A 12,619-nucleotide genomic window follows, 5' to 3' on the forward strand; every position below is an offset into this window, starting at 1 on the left:
TACTCTATCCTCTTCTTCACTGGTAATAGGACCCAGGACAGTAAGCCCAGCCCCTAGATTACTTGTCAGCCTTCCCCACAGCTGAGTGTGTCATGTGACTAAGTTCTGGCCCATAAATGGAAGTGTTGTGTGAGACTTCTGGATAGGTTCCCTCTTTTCTGGATTCCTTCAGACCTACAATGCAGACAAGGTGCCTCAATCTCCAGCAGCCATTTTGAGTCAGAGGGCTACCTTAACAATGGAAGCCTCACACTAGGATGGTGAAAGAGAAAGGTAGCAGGAACCTGAATCCTTGATGACTCTGAAGCTACTACACATCCTTGGGGATGCTCCCTCTGCATTTCTTAAGAGATGTAAAAATGTCTGTCTTGCTGAAGATACTATTATTTCTAGTTACTATTACTACCAGGCGAACACAATTCCTAAATGTTACATGTATTAAGGTATTAATTAAAATATTTTGTGATTTTTAGGATTAAATTTCTAGATATACGTAATAACTTTTTCCTTACCCTGCCACATATAAACATACAAACATGCATTCCAATTTGTTAGAAAGATAACTGATTATGTGAGGTTGTACCAGTGACATATTTTGTGCAATTGCAAAGGATAATACTTTTATAATGTGAATTATGGGAAAATAAGAATTTGAGCATTACTTAATAATTTTTCAATGTCCTACATGCACACACAAAAAAACAATAGAGAGGAAGAAGAGAAAATACAGAAATGGAATTCAGCAACAGAATATTAATTTTTTTTTAGCTTTTGCAATTAATAGCAAGAAAGGAAGGAAAGATCAATCTATAGAGCAGTCAGATGGAATTGTGAAGATTAATCATTCTCTTCCTTCAGAAGTTGCCCTAATTCTTTCTGTCTTAAGATCCAGCTCTTTTATAAGGCCTTCACCAGTCTCTCAGTAGGAATTAACCTCTGTTCTTTATGCATTTATCAAGACTAGGACTAAGCTACAGTGGGTGAGGTGTTTGTCTTGGGTACAAAATTTAAAACTCAGTAATCAAGATAAATATTTTAATGGAATATTTTAATTGGCAAACTAAGGCATGCAGGCCAGTCTCCTGTTTCTGTAAATAAATTTTTAATTATGCTTTGCTTTTATCTGTATTACAGTACTCAAATAGTGCTTTTTATGATCATCCTCTCCCAACAGGGCTGTACTCATTTTCGTATTCCTCACGTGCCCACTACTCTGTTTTAAGCATAAAGTCCTCTTAAAAAAAAATCTCGCATTGAGTTGATTAAAGGATTTTTGTGAGGCTATATTGTTCTAGTGATGGTGGGGTTCAATCACTAAATTCAACTCTAGCCAAAGCATAACAGAATGATGACCATTTTGAAAGTACTTATAATTTAGCACTGTGCGAAAAATCACTTGGCTTGTCTTTCACTAAAACCCTGCTGAGCTTAGGGAGATAGAGAATTGTAATATTACATTATGTTCATATAGAACTTTTTCCTACATGAAGGGCTTTCTTTTAATCCTCACCACAGTCCTGTAAGGTCAGTATTGCTATCCTTATTTATTGTGGAGAGATTGAGAAGTGAGGTGATTTGCCCTGGGAGTTATGGGCAAAAAGAGGCAGAGCTGGGGTTCTAACCCAGATTTTGTCCATTACAATTGAATGCCCTTTCTGCTGTTAAAAATCTTAAATCTGGAGTTGAATGAGACACGATTTATACAGCAACTGCAACAGCATTCTCATCATTAAAACGTCCTGACTGTGTGTGTGTGTGAAGTAGCTGAACTCTTCAAGCAGAGGGTTGGATGTTTTATGGCATTTCTTGGTAGATGGCAGGAACCTATATATCGAAAAGCAGAAGATGAAATGATATATTATTTGAATATTACTTTCTCAAGGGTGCCTAGGCATTGAGGTGGCAAGAGACTTATTTGCTTCTTTCAAAGGATTTCTAAAGGAAGTCTGAGGACTTACAAGAGGTCTTTAAAGATGCAAAGTGGTGTGTTCTTCTTTAACTGTCCCTACCAGGAATGAACTGAAGAGTCTGGATTTTAGAGCTTGGTGTCTAATCCTGCTTTGCAACTATGCTTTCTAACTATGTATATGATATTCTGCAAAGTGAGTAAACCGAAGGTTTGCTTCTTTATGAAAAGAAACATTTGGGAAGCTATTTAAACTTTTCAGCTGAGAAAGGTTATGTCAACGTGAGATATTATAGTACTCAAGAGTTAGGAGTTGATTGAATTTAACGGGTTTCCTTTTCATATTTAGGGAAAAATCTACGACTATTTTTAAAACTCTGTATGACAATTAAATTTGAGAGCCTATAACTACTTCACATAGAATTTCCATGAGTATACAATAAACACATAATCAAAACCTCAAATATCCATTATTAGCCAGTCTAGTAGACAATGTTTTATAATTATAGATTCCCCCATTGATAGATGTCCAGAGAAAAACTGCAGTCTACTTTTACTAAGCTGATAGCTGAGTTCCTAGGAAATCCTCACCCCTGAGAACAAATAATCCTCAAAGAAATTCAGAGGCATTCATTCTGGTGAATTGCAATCAGTCATCAATAACTATTTATGGAATATCTGCAGGGTGCCTAAGCATTGAAGTGGCAAGAGACTTATTGGCTTCTTTCAAAGGATTTCTAAAGAAAGTCTGAAGACTTACAAGACGTCTTTAAAGATGCAAAGTGCTGTGTTCTTCTTTAACTGTCCCTACCAGGAATGAACTGAAGAGTCTGGATTTTAGAGCTTGGTGTCTAATCCCGCTTTGCAAGCGAAGACTCCACTGGTGCCAAGCGACAGACGGGCTGGTGGGCAGACATGGCACCACCACCGGGGGCTTCAGGACTGGTCCAGCCCTCCCCGGGCAGGTGCAGGGCTGACTGCAGCAACAGCGGCCCTGACCCCCGCCCCCATGGCTCCCCTCCCCCCGCACTCCCACCCCCCGCACCCGGCACACACCATCTCCCAGTCGCCCAGTCTCGATCGGTTCTCGCGAGATCCGGGCTACTGAGCGCTCGGGGCCTTTTCAAATCGGGATCCGTTACCGCTTCCCGGGCAGCCGCCATTGTCGCGCTCGGAGCCCCTCAGCGCAGGCGGCCGAGGCGGAGGCAGCGGCGGTGGGATGGCGGACGCCGACAAGGCCGAGGTGCCCGGGGCCACTGGCGGCGACAGCCCGCACCTGCAGCCCACGGATCCGCCGGGCGAGCCGCGGCGAGAGCCGCACCCCCCGGAGGCGGAGAAGCAGCAGCCGCAGCACAGCAGCAGCTCCAATGGCGTTAAAATGTATTGTCTTTTCCTCCCGGGACCGGGGCGAGATGGGGAGCGGGGAGTCAACCCGGGGGTCAGAGGCGGGGCTGAGCCTTGATGGGGGACAACCGCCCCCCCCCTCCGGCCCTGGCCTGCCCCCGGGCCATCGGCTGCACGAAGAGCAGGTGCAGCTGGGCCGCTCCCAGGCCCTTCCCCGCCCGCCCCCGGCCTGGCCGCCTGCGGCCCCGGGAGCCTGGGCTGGGGACCCGGGGACCGGCGCGCCTCCCTGGTTTCTAGCCCGGGACAGCGGACATCCGCTTTCCCCTGACTTTAAAGAACCTTTGGGCAAAGCTCGGCAACCGCCACGGTTTGCAAGAAAATGGTCACCCTATAAGGGCCAGTATTTAGTGTTCATCACTAGAGAGTATCTAGGGATGACATCATCGGACATTTCCTCTTGACCACCGAGAACGTATTTAAAAGGAATATCCCTGGCTTCTTCCTGAGATTCACAAGTTTAGTGTTTTGTTGCTTTGTAAAGTGTATGTTCATTTTTAAACTGGTTTTTACTGAGAGGAAGTTTAATAATGTGCTGTTAGACTGTATCCATTGTGTTACTCTGGAATTGGCTAGACGTACTTTAAAAAGGGAAATGTGTGATGCGGGTGGCTTCCCTTTCCACTGGATAATGTGCGTCAGCTGTGCAGAGTATTTTTTTTTTTTTAAACTCAGTGTGTGATTATCTTAATTTTGGTATAATAGATGGTTAAGATTTTTTTTTTTCCTAAATGAAGTAAAACTTTTAAGGTTGCAGCTGTCATCAGGGCCTATAAGGAATTTAGTTGACCCCAATCCATAATAATTTCTAGCTCTAGGGAAATGTTATGCTCCCCTTTGTTCTTGTCCTGTGGGAGGAGATGAAGTTAAGCGCTTACTTTCATATGCCTACCTCCTTAAACCTGAAGTTGAAAGTATGTTACTAATTTAGTGAAAACATCCTTTTCCTTCTCTGCTATGCCTCAGAGCAGAAAGCAATAGACATAGGCTCACAGTAAAATAGGCAAGGGAAAAAAGTTTTTCTGACCTTTGCATAAAAATGTTTGAAACAGTATTGTAAAACCTGGACCAGTCTGTGTAAAAGTTGGTGGTAGATAAGATGGGGTAGCTCTCCCCAGCTCTGTGACACTCTTGCTCTCAAATGAGTTTGAATATGATCAGCAGCAGCTTTTAGAATAGAGGTGCAGGTATAAGAGATTGGAACTTAGTGGAGTTTGTTCCTGGATGAAAAGTGGCGCGCTTCAGTACTTGAGGAACCAGAAGGTGAATGAAGCGCTTTCTACCATGCTTGTCAAAAATGTGGGCTTTCGGGGATATGGCATTAAAAATTGAAATGAAAACGGTGGAATGATAAATTTAAAAATATGTGCTATTAGTTCATGTTTAAACACGAGTGTACATGCCACCTTTTCTCCTGAACAAAAAGTGCAGCCTTGAATTACAGAGAGAAGCCCTCCTAAACTTGAGTATGATTAGTGTTAATACAGGGGAAGTTTGGTATCTAAACCTCCATCAGATTCTCCAGTCCCTTCTAAAGTTTAATCGTGGTTTAGCAAGACTGAAAAAGAGAGAGGAGAAAGGTAGAGAAAGAATCCTTTTCTAATTTTGGAAGAGAAAAATATAAGGTGAGGAAATGAACAAATATTACTGGTAAATACAGGTTATTTCCATATTGCTTATAATTCACCTCTTTCCCTTTCTCTTTTTCTAGAAATTGACTTGAGTCTGGTTTATTCTCAGGGATTTCTTAGACTGTCTATTCCATAAGAACATATATGATGGTCCAGCATGGGTCATTCAAACTGAATAACTAGGGACCTAGATCTTTTTTTTTTTTTTTTTTTTTTTTGACTACATGAACTAGTAGGAGTAGATAACCCCAATACATAAACCTTGGGTTGATTACTGTATACTTTTAATAAAAATAATTCATTGTTGATTATGAAAATTACCATAATATTGCCCTAAATCATATATTGCTTGGAATCGAACAGAGTACTGCTTGTCATCAGGATTGAAATAACATTTGCTGATGTTAATCCATAGTTACTGAGGGTGGGAGACTACTATGTCTTATTCTTCTTTATGTTCTTAAGGCCTAGTAAATGTTTGTTGAAGAATTGCAGAAGTGAACTTTTATACGTATGAAACTCATATATAGAGAATTTAGTTTGCTTATTCAAACCTTTAGAAAAGATCTGTTTTCCTAGCTGTAGTCTTTTTTAATGCCACATGGTATACTAGCTGTCCTTTTCTTCAAAATGAATAGGAGGGAAAAGAGCAGTGTTTTTATAACTTCATTAATCATGTGTAATTAATTAAAACTTTTGAGTGTATAGTGATTGAGTATTAGGGTACTATAAAATATTAAGCATTGGAGCAAGGTAATGCGTTCTTTAACTGAGTGATATTTATCATATTAGGAACAAAGACTAGAACTGGGCTTGATTTTTACCCCCAGCTTTATTGAGGTAAATTGATGAAAATTGTATATTTTAAAGTGTACAATGTGATATTTTGTTATACAAATAAATTGTGAAATGATTACCATAATCAAGCTAAATAACATGCCCATTACCCCACATAATTACCATATTTTTTGGTGTTGCAAATACTTAAGATCTACTCTCTAAGCAAATTTCAAGTATATGGTAAATACATTATGTTAACTATAGTCACTACACTGTACCTTAGATCTACAGAACTTACTCATCTTATAACTGAAAGTTTGTGTCCTTAGGATATCTCTCTATCCCCTGCTGCCCTTCACCTCTGGCAAACACCCTTCTACTCTCTGCTTCCAAGTTTGACATTTTTAGAGTCTGTGTATAAGGGAGATCATGCAGTATTTATCTTTCTGCATCTGGCTTTTTTCACTTAGCGTAATGTCCTTTAGGTTTATCTCTGTTGTTGCAAATGGCAAGATTTTGTTCTTTTTGTAAGGCTGAATAATAATATTCCAGTGTGGATGTGTTGTATATATACAACAGATAATATATATCATGTTTTCTTTAACCATTTATCTGTCAATGGGCACTTAGGTTGTTTCCATGTCTTGGCCATTGTGAATGATGCAGTGAACATGGGAGTGCAAATATCTCTTTGAGATAGTGATTTTATTTTCCTTGGATGTATGCCCAGATGTGGCATTGATAAATCATATGGTAGTTCTGTTTTTAATTTTTTGGGGACCCTTGATGTTGTTTTTCATGATGTCTGTACCAATGTATATTCCCACAGCAGTATCTAAGGGTTCTTTCTCCACATCTTCAGCAATACTTGTTATCTTTTGACTTTTTGATAATAGTTATCCTAACAGGTATGAAGTGATATTGCATTGTGGTTTTGAGTTGTATTTCCCTGATGATTAGTGATATTGAGCACCTTTTCATGTACCTTTTGGCCATTGGTATGTCTTTGGAAAAATATCTATTTGGGTCCTTTTCTCATTTTTTCATTTGGGTTGCTATTGAGTTGTATGAGTACCTTATGCATTTTTAATATTAATCCTTTATCAGATATATGATTTGCAAATGTTTTCTCTCATTGCTTAGGTTGCCTTTTTATTTTGTTGATTGTTTCCTTTGCTGTGCAATAACTTTTTACTTTGATATAGTCCCAATTGTTTACTCTTGTGTTGTCTGTACTTTTGGTGTCACATAAAAAAAAAAATCATTGCCACCACCAGGGTCATGGAGCTTTTCTCTTGTGTTTTCTTCTAGGAGAAAATGGATTAAAAATTTAAAACAGAACACCTAAAACCATGTAACTACATGTGTTTTTTGGTTTATGTGGATATCTAGTTTTGCCAATACAATTTTTTTGAAGAGACTGTCCTTTCTCCATTGTGTATTTTTGGTGCCTTTGTCAAAGATTAGTTTACCATATACTTGGGGATGTATTTTTGAGTGTTCTGTTATGTTCCATTGGTCTGAGTGTCTGTTTTTGTGCCAGTACCATATTATTTTGATTACTGTAGATTTGTAATGTAACTTGAATCAGGTAGTGTGATGCTTTTAGCTTTATCTTCTTGTTCAAGATTGCTTTAGCTGTTTGAGATCTTCTATAGTTCATATGGACTTCAGGAATTTTTCCATTTCTGTGAAAAATGCCGTTTGAATTTTGATAGAGATCACAAGGTCATTTTGACTATAAAGGACATTTTGAGAATATTAATTCCTGTGATCTGTGAATATGGAATATCTTTCATTAGTATTATTTTTAGTTTCTTTCATCATTGTTTCATAGGTTTTCAGTGTATAGCTCTTTAGCTTCCTTGGTTAAATTTATTTCTAGGTATTTTATTCTTTTTGATGCTATTTTAAATGAAATTGTGTTCTTTATTTTTTTAGATAGTTCATTATTAGTGTGTAGATATGCAATGGATTTCTGAATGTTGACTTGTATCCTATAACTTTGCTGAATTTATTCTAATGGTTTTTTTTGTGGTGTCTTTAAAATTTTCTCTGAATAATTTTCTATATAAGATCACATCTTCTGCAAACAGAGATAATTTTACTTCTTTCTCTCCAATTTGGTTGCCTTTTTTTGCCTAATTGCTCTGACTGTGACCTTTAGTACAATGTTGAATAGAAGTGGTAAGCATGGACATCTTCTCTTTTTCCTGCTCTTAGAGGTAAAGCCTTCAACTTTTCACTGTTAAGTATGACATTAGCTATGGGATTGTCATATATGACCTTTATTGTGTTGAGGAACATTCCTTCTGTACTAAATTCGTTGATAGTTTTTATCTTGAAAGGCTGTTGAATTTTGTCAAAAGCTTTTTCTGGATCTATTGAGATGATCATTTGATTTTTAAAAATCCTTCATTCTGTTAATGTGGTATATAACATTTATTGATGTATGTATGTCATCCTTGTATCCCTGGGATAGATACCACTTGATTATGATGTGTGATCCTTCTAATGTGCTATTGAATTTAGCTTGCTAGTATTTTGTTGAGAATTTTTCATCTGTGTTCATCAGGGCTATTGCCTGTAATTTTCTTTTCTTGTAGGATCCTTGTCTGGCTTTGTTATGAGGGTAATCTTGGCCTTATCAAATAATTTGAAAGAATTTCCTCATGTTCAGTTTTTTTTGGAAGAGTTTGAGCAGCATTGGTATTAGTTCTTAAATGTTTGGTAGAATTTACCAGTGAAACTATCAGTTCCCGGGCTTTTCTTTGTTGGGAGATTTTTGATTACTGTCTCTATCTCCTTTGTTATTGGACTGTTCAGATTTTCTAATTTTTCATGATTCAGTCTTGGTGAGTTGTATGTTTCCAGGAATTTATTAATTTCTTCTAAATATAACAATTTGTTGGTGTATAATTGGTGATAGTAATTTCTTATGATCCTCTGTATTTCTGTGGTATCTGTTATAATGTCTCCTCTTTGATTTCTTTATATATTTTTTCTTCTTTGATTTGATTGTTCTTTTTCCCTCTTAGTCTAGCTTAATCTTTTGTCAGTTTTGCTTGTCTTCAAAAACCAACTTAGTTTTATTGATCTTTTCTATGGTTTTTCCAGTATATTTCATTTATTTTTGCCCTGATTTTTGTTATTTTCTTTTTTCTACTAACTTTGGACTTAGTTATTTTTTCTGGTTCCCTGAAGTATAAGGTTAGGTTGTTGGAGATCTTCTTTTTTTATTTTTGAGACAGAGTCTTGCTCTGTTTTTTTTTTAAAAAAAGGACAATAGTGTGATCTTGGCTCACTGTACCTTTTGCCTCCCAGATTCAAGCGATTCCTTTGCCTCAGCCTCCTGTGTAGCTGGGATTACAGGCATGCATCACTACGCCTGGCTAATTTTTGTATTTTTAGTAGAGACGGGGTTTCACCATGTTGACTAGGCTGGTCTCATACTCCTGACCTCAAGTGATCCACCTGCCTTGGCCTCCCATAGTGCTAGGATTACAGTTGTTATCCACCGCACTTGGCTTGGAGGTCTTTTGTTTCTTAATGTAGGCATTTATTGCTCTGAACTGCCCTCTGGTAGTTTTCCTCTGGAACTGGGATTAATACTGGATCTCAGACTATACCATTGTACTTTTAAAATCACACATTAAAATTGAATTTCTTCTTTTGATATTGGATGTTGATTTTTTTCAGAAATTTATGTTATAATTTAGATAGGCATAGTTTGATTTTAAGAATAGATAACATTTTTCTGGCTATTGTAGAGTTTTTAGGTACATTGTAAAAGTGGTTGTCTAAATGAATAGTTTGGGAATTTAGCGGATGGAATTCTGAATGTAGTACCAATATTTTGGAATTTTGTTGCATCATTTCCTTAAGAGTTTTCACATTGTAGTTTTACTTTCTCTTCCAAAGTATTTATGACTTAGAAATAGTTCAGAACTAAAATAATTATGGCTCAGTTTCTTAATAATTAAGATCATCCCTGTAGCCTCTAAACTGATATGACTTTTATAATTTTTTTTTCTTTTTTGTTATACACTGGGAAGATACAAGATAAATTTTAATTAGTACATCATAGATGAGCAGTTTAGCATTATTTTTAAGATGCTTCTAATTGGGGAAAATGAAGAAATTGCTTTCTCTGATCATCTTTGAGTAAATATTTTAAAGAAGATATTATATATAAAGTTACTGTTTTTTAATGGAATTTTCAGATTGTTGTAAGCAAATATTTACAACTTCTATGTAACCTCACCCAAGTCAAGCATAGAACATTGTAAGTACTTCAGAGCTTTGTGTAATTTTCACAATTGGTTTCATCCAGCAAGAAAATAGTCAGAGGAAGGGGTATTTATCTAGAGACTATATAGCTATCTGCTTACTGAATAGAGTCTTAGTTACTTTACAAACATTCATTGAATTCATCTAAGCCTATTATATAAACAGGCACTTTGGGAAATTGAAAAAAAAGGTTTGTTCTTCCATCTGCTGTACCCAGAAACCAGAGAAAATGCCTTTGTGCCTTTTGGCTGCTTACTGCCATTTTCAAAAGTGCCGCTCTGTTCAGACAGGTAGGTACTTTCTAGAGTTAGACAGTTCAGAAGACTCCCCGCTAGGCTATGCCATTTCCGATGAAGGAATGTGTTTGATAGTGAAGATGTCCCTTTCAAGGTCTAAAAAAAAGATGGCAGAGCAAGTTTGGCCCAAAGTCTCTTTCTTTCTTCTAGCAGTTTTTCTGGCAACATCTGTGCTCAGATGAGTATGGATTCCTTTTTTTTTTTTTTTCATTGAGTTCTTCTTTTAAATATACTTTAAGTTCTGGGGTACATGTGCAGATTGTGCAGGATTGTTACATAGGTATACACATGCCATGGTGGTTTGCTGCATCCATCCTCCCATCATCTACATTAGGTATTTCTCCTGATGTTATCCCTTTTTATTGACTGTTAATTCATTCAAAAATCACAGCACAGTGTTATACGCATTCACTATTCGAGGTGCTGCTGATACCAAAGCAGATAGTTTTTGCTCTCATAGATGTCAAAGCAGATACTTTTGGTTCTCATAGAGTTTACCTACTGTATTTGTGGCTGTGTTACCTACAAAGAAGAGTAGTGTTCATGAAGTTCACTGTATTATGTAACAAATGACTGCTAAAGTTAGAGATATGTGTGGAGCATTGCAATGTGTGGATCAACAGAATTGCTTGGCTTAGAAGACTGTTTAGAGCCTGGCTCATTAAACTTGGTTTGTTGTCAGAATAACCCAGAAAGCTTAAAAAAAATTTAGATTGCTAGGTGTCATCCCCAGTGATTTTATTAGTAATGTTTGTGAAAAATTGCTTTAAAATGGAAGTTTTGTTATTAAAATAGTTTTAAATTGACTAGAGCGCTTACTTATTTAAAAGAAACCTATTTACTGGGTGTGGTAGCTCATGCCTGTAATCCCAGCACTTTGGGAGGCTGAGGCCGGCGGATCACCTGAGGTCAGGAGTTCGAGACCAGGTTGGGCAGCATAGTGAAACCCCGTCTTTACTAAAAATACAAAAAATAGCTGGGTATGGTGGTGTATACCTATAATCCTAGTTATTTGAGAGGCTGAGGCAGGAGAATTGCTTGAACCCAGGAGGCAGAGGTCGCAGTGAGCCAAGATCTCACCACTGTACTCCAGCCTGAGACAGAATGAGACTCTATCTCAAAAAAAAAAAAAAAGAAAAAATCTATTGTTTGTTTTGTAAAAAAAGACTCATCTTGAAAAGTAAATTGCATTTTAAAATATAAATTCGGATTTTTATCTATAGGATTAAGTGGATGCCTACATCTTTTGGATGGTTGGCATATGACATCATAGAGTTGCATTGTCATTACAGTGTTATAAATTAAATTTTTTCTAGTTAAGGCCTCATTAAAAATCAGGTTTATAAACTTTTGGCTTACATTGCTTTTGTGTAATGCTTCTCTCCCACATTACCCATTCTAGGTAATATTATTAATGAAACTATTCTAGTTTATAGGTTAAAATGTAACATAAACTATTAGGATATTTTATAAATTTTCTGTATTGATCAAAATTGGGAATAGAAAAAAGTTTGAGAGCTGTAATTTGAGCATATACGTATATAGATGTGGCTATTTAGACATGTTTGTATTTTAATTATGCTTCTAATTAAGGGAGGAGAAAGTTCTGGGAAGAAACTATTAATCTTTAAGAGATGAACTTTTTCAGAGTATCATTGTGTAAGTTAGTTTTTAAAGAAGTTTTGAATGATGCCCAGAAAGTTAATTCTCCATTAAAGGTGGCAGTTTTAGATAACCTTAGAGGTAAAATTATCTGCTCTCCCCTCTATTCCAGTCTAATAGCATTTATTAAGTAAGTAGTGTGACAGGAAAAACTAGGTGATTGTTTAGATGCTTACAACTATTTAATGTGGAAAAAAATGAGGACTGTTAAATAAGAAGTCAAATTCTTGCTTCAAAATAGCACTGGGTAATTACAAAACTCTCAGGCTGATTCTCCAGCTACTTTGCTGAGGTCTAGCTTAGTGGAGAGTTTTATGAAGTGATAAATATGAAATATTTATTTAATATAGACTTCCATTCTTAGAAGTACAACTGAGGGTTTTTGTTTGGTTGATTTTTTAAAATTCACAGGGAGAATGATGAATCAGTGAAAGAAGAGAAATCTGACTTAAAGGAAAAATCTACAGGAAGTAAGAAGGCCAATAGATTTCATCCTTATTCAAAAGACAAGAATTCGGGCACTGGAGAAAAGAAGGGTCCAAATCGTAACAGAGTTTTCATTAGCAACATCCCATATGACATGAAATGGCAAGCTATTAAAGATCTAATGAGAGAGAAAGGTAACTATCTCTGAAATAACCCACTGTTGGATA

General features: G+C 37.0%; 1 protein-coding gene across 4 annotated transcripts in view; it reads left to right on the top strand.

Moving 5' to 3' along the window:
* The first annotated feature begins 2,849 nt into the window (after positions 1-2,849).
* MYEF2 (myelin expression factor 2) overlaps positions 2,850-12,619 on the top strand; it is a 37,159-nt gene continuing 27,389 nt past the window's right edge. For 3 of the 4 annotated variants that reach the window (XM_032297535.1, XM_032297536.1, XM_032297538.1), the window contains exons 1-2: positions 2,850-3,286; positions 12,378-12,586. In XM_032297535.1, the coding sequence (XP_032153426.1) occupies positions 3,126-3,286; positions 12,378-12,586 (370 nt within the window). In that variant the 5' untranslated portion in view covers positions 2,850-3,125. The remainder of the gene's footprint in view (positions 3,287-12,377; positions 12,587-12,619) is intronic. The other variant, XM_032297537.1, reaches the window with a different exon arrangement.

The sequence above is a fragment of the Sapajus apella genome, unplaced genomic scaffold (genome assembly GCF_009761245.1).
Source record: "Sapajus apella isolate SASKATOON/1434 unplaced genomic scaffold, GSC_monkey_1.0 scaffold37, whole genome shotgun sequence".
NCBI classification, from domain to species: Eukaryota; Metazoa; Chordata; class Mammalia; order Primates; family Cebidae; genus Sapajus; species Sapajus apella.